This window comes from Pseudophryne corroboree, chromosome 11, assembly GCF_028390025.1.
Source record: "Pseudophryne corroboree isolate aPseCor3 chromosome 11, aPseCor3.hap2, whole genome shotgun sequence".
Taxonomy (NCBI): Eukaryota; Metazoa; Chordata; class Amphibia; order Anura; family Myobatrachidae; genus Pseudophryne; species Pseudophryne corroboree.
Genome location: NC_086454.1, coordinates 354,469,987 through 354,477,971, shown reverse-complemented (window position 1 = coordinate 354,477,971; position 7,985 = coordinate 354,469,987). Strand labels below are relative to the sequence as shown.

General features: G+C 48.1%; 1 protein-coding gene across 1 annotated transcript; it reads right to left on the bottom strand.

The window, feature by feature from the left end:
• Window positions 1-750: 750 nt before the first annotated feature.
• Window positions 751-2,289, bottom strand: LOC134968801 (protein kinase C delta type-like). The gene has a single exon (XM_063944288.1). The coding sequence runs from the start codon at window positions 2,287-2,289 to the stop codon at window positions 751-753; it is 1,539 nt and encodes a 512-aa protein (XP_063800358.1).
• Window positions 2,290-7,985: the final 5,696 nt, after the last annotated feature.

Sequence of the window (7,985 nt, the reverse complement as noted above, 5' to 3'; positions counted from 1 at the left end):
TATGTGTGTGTGTGTGTCAGGCCGCTGTGTGTGTGTGGGTGCCAGGTCACTGTGCATATATGTGTGTGTCAGGCCGCTGTGTGTGTGTGTGTGTATATGTGCATGTGTGTTCCAGGCTGCTGTGCTGTGTGTGGTGTTACTGGCATTAGGAGGAGGTAGGAAAACATTTGATGTCAGCTCTAACAATAATATACTGTAAACCTGTGTATATGTAGCAAATAAAACATTGGGGATTTTGTCATATTTTGATCAAAACATAGGCAAAATATTTTCAAATCAAAAGAAATATGCCCGCACTTGGTGTTCCCCATATTGTACACGGTACCAGCTGCGTGGCAGTATTAATTCCATATATTTATATAAAACAGAAAGACATTTGCTGTCAGCTCTAACAATAATATACTGAGAAATCTGTGTGCATGTAGCAAATAAATTAGAGGGGGTTTTATCATGTTTTGATCAAAATATTTAAGCTTGCAGCCCACGTCAAGGGACCCCAATATTCTGCAAGTCCCTCACCTGGCCTATATGCATTTAGGCAGCAGGTGGTGCTTCTACCGGGAGCAAAAGGCAGCTGGTATTGCTACTGCCAAGATGAGGAGGCAGCAGGTGGTGCTTCTACCGGGAGCAGGCGGCAGCTGGTGGTGCTGCTGCCGGGAGGAGGAGGCAGCTGGTGGTGCTTCTGCCAGGAGGAGGAGGCAGCTGGTGGTGCTTGTGCCGGGAGGAGGAGGCAGCTGGTGATGCTACTGCCTAGAGGATGATGCAGCGGCTGCTGGTTCGTCTTACGCAGTTCATTGTTGTCCACATGTCACTGGTAAAGGAGAATCCTGTTAACAGGCTCTCATCCTCTGCAGATATTGCAGATTCTGTAGGTGAGAGCAGGTCATCCATCGGTATAGCTTCAGCCATTGTCACTGGAGTAGGATACATTGTAAATGGGGGAGTTATCCTACCGGCCTCTAGTTTCTCCCAGTTTATGGACTTGAAGAATGGATGACATGAGATGTTACTACAGCGATTCAGTCTCTCCTCTGGGTCTTTGCATAAGAGTCTTTCAAGGAGGTCCCTAATCTCTGGATGGAGATTGCTCGGATAGCATGGAGCATCATGCATGATAGACAGCGCAATCTTGGTGGCATCATTGCCAGCACAAAAGGGGTATATTCCAGTAGCCATTTCAAATAATACTACCCCGAATGAAAAGAGGTCTACCATGATGTTATATGGGACATTACAGATAATCTCTGGAGCCATGTAATACGGAGTCCCAGCTTGTCCTGATATTTTCTTATCGCCATGGACATTCATTACAGAGAGGCCAAAATCTGCGATTTTCACATGGCCAGCTGCATCCAGAAGTATATTTTCTGTCTTAATGTCCCTGTGGACAATGCCTCTTGTGTGCAGGAACTGCAGCCCACAGAGTATTTCTGCTGAAAAAAATCTGATGGTAGGAACATCAAATGGGCCTCTGCTCTGTATTAATTGGCAGAGGTCTCCACCACTCAGGTACTCCATTACAAAGAATACATGGCCCGGTGTGTGGAAGGCAGCATATGTGTGCGGAAAGAGTGCACTCTCCCCAGTTATTTTCATCACCTCTTTCTCTACACACATAAAGTATTTCTTAATGCTGTTCACTACTGTCTTCTTTTCTATTACTTTCACGGCCAGACGCTGTTTGCTGATGGAATGGGACGCTAGGACCACCTTCCCGAAGGCTCCTTCTCCAAGCATTCTGTGGAAGGTCAAACTGGCCAGATGGTGAGACGCAGCTGATGTCTCTGGGGTACTGGCTACGGATATCCCACTTGCATCTGCTGATCTCTTCTTTTTGTCGCCAGTTTCCTCACTTATACGAGTTCTCTTTATGCCCCTCCGTCCAGATGCCTGGGGTATGATGGGCACGCTGGGTCCCTCGCCTGGACTGTCATGATGTTCCTCCTCTTTCTTTTTCTTACACGGTCCACTGTCCTCTGTCCTGTCTGAGGATCTTTTAGTGGCCACTCTCTTAAGCATGTCCTCAGTTTTGCCGCTGCTGGTCTTTCTCACCTTCCTCATAGTTGGGGACTCATCTGATGACTCTCTTTTTCTCTTATTTTGAGGAGTCTTTGATGCTTTCTCAGATGACCGGTTCTTCTCGCGCACCTGAATGTCTCCTGATGTTACGGTTTTGAAAACATCGCCTTTCTCCTCGCATCCATCATCCTCCTTCTTCCTCTTGCTAGGAGCTTGCTCCTTTGTAGCAGACCCGTTGTTATTTGGTCGCTTTCTTTTATTTAGACTCATATTGTCGAAACAATACAAACAATTTTGCCAAGGGCAAAGAAATGCAGCTTCACACTAGAATAGGTGAAGATACACTAATGGAAATGAGGTTCGTGAGCCTCTTATCCACCAGCCAGTGACATCACAAAGCTTTGTGACATCAGCAGCATTGTGACATCATCAGCTGCTGTAGGCCCAGTGTCACTGCCTGCTGTCCCTATAATATAACCAGGTGTTATGTAACAAAAATCCCTGACACCCTTGGTGCTCTAGGATAAGACTTTTTGGGGTCATTATTGTACTTCCTTTTCCCTGGTAGTCAGGTGATAATAAATACTAAGGAAAAACTTCCGCACACATCATATTAAATATTGGAAGGTGTTATTGAACCTAATAAGCCCTGCAGACTGATTTTTACACAGATTAATAAATTATAATTATGATTATTATCAGTTAATTATACAGCAGGACCATATTATGTTGCTCTTCACAATAGGAACAAACAGTAATAAAACTAGACTGCAATAACAGACAGGAAATAGCATCAGTCCGTCGTTAATGTATGTGGGGGGGTCTTACAATCTATAGATTAATATATGTATGGTACATTGGGCCTAATTCAGACCTGATCACAGCAGCAAAATTGTTAGCAAATGGGCAAAACCATGTGCACTGTGATTCAGAGTCCTGTGTGCGCCTCGGCCAATAATCACAGCGCGTCCTTCAGGAAACCGCTCATTCCTCGGTGCACTGCTTGTCTCCCTAGCCAGTCACCGCCAGCGCCTCCTGAGACTTCCCTCCTACATGCCCGCCAGCGTGCCGCTCCAGCCTCCGAGAGACTGCTGACCAGCAGCAGGCACCCGTCTCCTGGAAACACAGAAGCGCCGGATCAGCGTCCGGAGATGTGCAGGGGCAGCATGGAGCACCACATCCCGAGGCCGGGCCAGGGTACAGGAATGGAGCATCGCATCTTAGGGCCGGGCCTGTACCGAGCGTCCAAGCTGGTGAGAAGGGCTGGGGGCACATGGACATCCTCAGTACCTACCTGTATACATATACTGTACTGCCAGCATCATTACATTGCACACTGACAGCAGTCACATAATAAGGGGAATGCTGGGCACAGCACTGGGCACAGCACCGGCTGCTGCTTCTCTACACAGGGCATTGCCAGGTAGAAGGAGTAATACCTTTCTGATAAAGGGGTCATGCCATTGGGTGTGAGACTTAGAAGCAGATTTCACTTATTTTAAAGTCATTTTTGCTTACTGTAAATCAGACGGTCGCACACCAACTTTTGTAGTCCCAGCATGGCAGGCTGAGACTTGTGGTTCCACAATCAAGGTGACTTGTTTAAGCATGCGGTCCGTGGTGTCATTCAAATACTTATAAGTAATAATAATAAAAAGCGTGCCACATGGTGTTCTGCAGAGAGATACAGGTTAGCTGTATTAATGTGCGTGCAGAGATGTATGAATGTTGTGGTAAGTGTGTACTGAATTGTCAGAACCTACACAAAACAAGTGCATTGTGACTAGGACTTTTGTGTGGGTGACGGGGGATGTTGGCGCCTGTCAGCGTCACATGACTTGCTGTATGACGACCACCATTATTCCATGTGACCTGCTCCTGTATCTTATGGCGCTATATAAAACTTGCCTGTAAGCATTAGGGGTCACTGATTGTTGATGTCACATCCTCTTTGTGGCGTAGTCGTTGTGGTTACCATGTCAGGCCCTGACGCATTTTACAGTTATGTTATTGTGAAAAGGATTTAAAGCTCTGCGGAACCTTTCCAGGATATCAGAGCGCGGTTTCCGCCATATTGCTTCTTGGGTATTATATGAGCAGAATTTCCGCTATGTGCGACCAAGCAATGCATTTACTATTATTTACTATTACCAGTTATTTATATAGCGCACACATATTCCACCGCGCTGTACAGAGAATATTTGGCCATTCACTTCCAGTCCCTACCCCAGAGGAGCTTACAATCTATATTCCCTACCACATTTATATGCATACACACTTCTCTTACGTCCTAGAGGATGCTGGGGACTCCGTAAGGACCATGGGGTATAGACGGGCTCCGCAGGACACATGGGCACTCTAAGACTTTTGATGGGTGTGAACTGGCTCCTCCCTCTATGCCCCTCCTCCAGACCTCAGTTAGATCCTGTGCCCAGAAGAGACTGGATGCACTGCAGGGGAGCTCTACTGAGTTTCTCTGTAAAGACTTTTGTTAGGTTTTTTATTTTCTGGGATCACTGCTGGCAACAGGCTCCCTGCATCGTGAGACTGAGGAGAGAGAAGCAGACCTAATTAAATGTAAGGCTCTGCTTCTTAGGCTACTGGACACCATTGGCTCCAGAGGGAGTCGGAACGCAGGTCTCCCCTTGCTGGTCGTCCAGGAGCCGCGCCGCTGTCTTCCTCACAGAGCCGGAAGATAGAAGCCGGGTAAGTATAGGAAGAAAGAAGACTTCACAGACGGCAGAAGACTTCGGATCTTCATGAGGTAACGTGCAGCGGTCGCGCTGCGCGCCATTGCTCCCACAACACACACAGGCACAGCAAGGGTGCAGGGCGTAAGGGGGGGGGGTGCCCTGGGCAGCAATTTTCACCTCAAATAAGTCTGGCACAGTTATATAGATACTGCAGAGGCAGTATATAGTAAATCCCCTGCCAGTTTAAAGAGAGAGCGGGACCGAAGCCCGCCGTCGAGGGGGCGGAGCTTGATCCTCCAGCACTAATCAGCGCTCTTTTCTCCACAGTAAGTTGCAGAGAAGCTGCTCCCGGACTCTCCCCTGCTGAACAAGTAACAGGGGGCAAAAACGAGGGGGGCACATTTATTTGGTGCTAAATTGTGTAGATATAGCGCTTTACAGGCTGGGACTTTGTTTCAGTATCTAGTGGCGCTGGATGTGTGCTGGCATACTCTCTCTCTCTCTCTCTCTCTCTCTCTCTCTCTCTCTGTCTGTCTCTCTGTCTCTGTCTTTCCAAAGGGCCTTATTGTGGGTCTGTCCCCATATTCATATATCCCAGTGTGTGTGTGGGGGTGTCAGTACGTGTGTCGACATGTCTGAAGCGGATGGCTCGTCTAGGGAGGATGCAGAGCAGATGGTGGTGGTGTCTCCGTCGGCATAGCCGACACCTGATTGGTTGGACATGTGGAATGTTTTAAATGCTAATGTAACTTTATTACATAATAGATTGGACAAAGCAGAGTCCAAGGATAAAGCAGGGAGTCAATCCATGGCTTTGGCTGTGTCACAAGACCCTTCAGGGTCCCATAAACGCCCCTTCTCCCAGATATCAGACACTGATACCGACACGGATTCTGAATCCAGTATCGACTATGATGATGCGATGTTGCACCCGAGTGGCCAAGAGTATTCCATATATGATTATTGCAATAAAAGATGTTTTGCATATCACAGAGGACCCCTCTGTCTCGGACACGAGTGTCTGCATGTTTAAGGAAAAGAAACCTGAGGTAACGTTTCCCCCATCTCATGAGCTCAACGCTTTATTTGAAAAGGCTTGGGAAACTCCAGACAAGAGATTGCAAGTTCCCAAGAGAATTATTATGGCGTATCCTTTCCCCTCAAAGGACAGGTTACGGTGGGAATCCTCGCCCACGGTGGACAAGGCTTTGACGCGCTTGTCCAAAAAGTTTGCGCTACCGTCCCCGGACGCGGCGGCCCTAAGGGATCCTGCGGATCGCAGACAGGAAACTACCTTAAAATCAATTTATACACATACAGGTGCCCTCCTCAGACCTGCAGTAGCGTCGGCATGGGTGGGTAGCACAATTGCAGCGTGGGCAGATAACTTGTCATCTGACATTGACACCTTAGATAAAGATAGTATTTTGTTGACCTTGGGTCACATTAAGGATGCAGCGTTAGATATGAGAGAGGCTGCGAGAGATATTGGGCTGTTGGGTTCAAGAGCCAATGCCATGGCAGTTTCTGCTAGAAGGTCCCTTTGGACCCGTCAATGGACAGGGGATGCTGATTCAAAGAGACATATGGAGGCTTTGCCTTACAAAGGTGAAGTTTTATTTGGGGAGGGGCTCGCGGACCTGGTTTCCACAGCTACCGCGGGTAAGTCTTCTTTTTTGCCTTATGTTCCCCCACAGCAAAAGAAAACACCTCAGTACCAGATGCAGTCCTTTCGGTCGCATAAGTTCAGAAAGGGGCGGGGCTCTTCCTTCCTCGCCAGAGGTAAAGGTAGATGGAAAAGAACACCAGCTATAGCTAGTTCCCAGGAACAAAAATCCTCCCCGGCCTCTACAAAATCCACCGCATGACGCTGGGACTCCGCTTCGGGAGTCCGCACCCGTGGGAGCACGTCTTCGTCTCTTCAGCCAAGTCTGGGTTCAGTCGGATTTGGACCCTTGGGTGGTCGAAATGGTATCCCAAGGCTACAAAAGTTCGAAGATGTGCCTCCACATCGATTTTTCAAATCGGCCTTGCCAGCTTCTCCCCCAGAGAGGGAAATAGTTTCAGCTGCCATACAAAAGCTGTGTCAACAGCAGGAGATTATCAAGGTTCCCCTAGGGCAACAGGGGAAAGGGTTTTATTCAACCCTATTTGTGGTCCCGAAGCTGGATGGCTCGGTCAGACCAATTCTGAATCTAAAATCCCTAAACCTATATTTGAAAAATTCAAGATGGAATCTCTCCGGGCAGTGATCTCCAGCCTGGAAGGGGGGGATTTTATGGTGTCACTAGACATAAAGGATGTATACCTTCATGTCCCCATATATCCTCATCAGGCGTACCTGAGATTCGCTGTACAGGATTGTCATTACCAGTTTCAGACTTTGCCGTTTGGGCTTTCCACGGCCCCGAGAATTTTCACCAAGGTAATGGCGGAAATGATGGTGCTCCTGCGCAAGCAGGGGGTCACGATTATCCCATACTTGGACGATCTCCTGATAAAGGCAAGATCAAGAGATCAGTTACTAAAAAGCGTGTCTCTCTCCCTGAGAGTACTACAACAACACGTCTGGATTCTAAATCTACCAAAGTCGCAGAGGGTTTTTCTCCCAATGGAAAAAGTCCAGGAACTCCAGAGCATGGTCAAGGACCTGCTGAAACCAAAAAGAGTGTCAGTTCATCAATGCCGTCGAGTTTTGGGAAAGATGGTGGCGGCCTACGAGGCCATTCCGTTCGGCAGGTTCCATGCAAGAAATTTTCAGTGGGACCTTCTGGACAAGTGGTCAGGGTCCTATCTACAGATGCATCGGAGGATAAGCCTGTCCCCCAGGGCCAGGGTCTCTATCCTGTGGTGGCTACAGAGTGCTCACCTTCTAGAGGGTCGCAGGTTCGGCATTCAAGATTGGGTTCTTGTGACCACAGACGCGAGCCTCCGAGGATGGGGATGAGCAGTCACACAAGGTAGAAATTTTCAGGGAATATGGTCAAGCCAGGAGGCTTGTCTACACATTGATAAAGCTAAATATTTATCGTATATAAAACACTTTAAGAGGTCTAAGAACACTATACGCTATCTACGTAAGAAGTACCGTAAGGGTACGCAAGTTGTGTAGCGATCGCTCAACCGTAGTCGAGACGCTCAAGCGTCACGTTCGCTTACGGCCCAGTGATCACAGGCAGGCACGCTATTGGCTGCCGGCTAACGTGATGATTCGCTATAGCGTAGCGTACGCTCGGGACCACGAGGAGATCACCAGCGGTGCAGACGCTTACA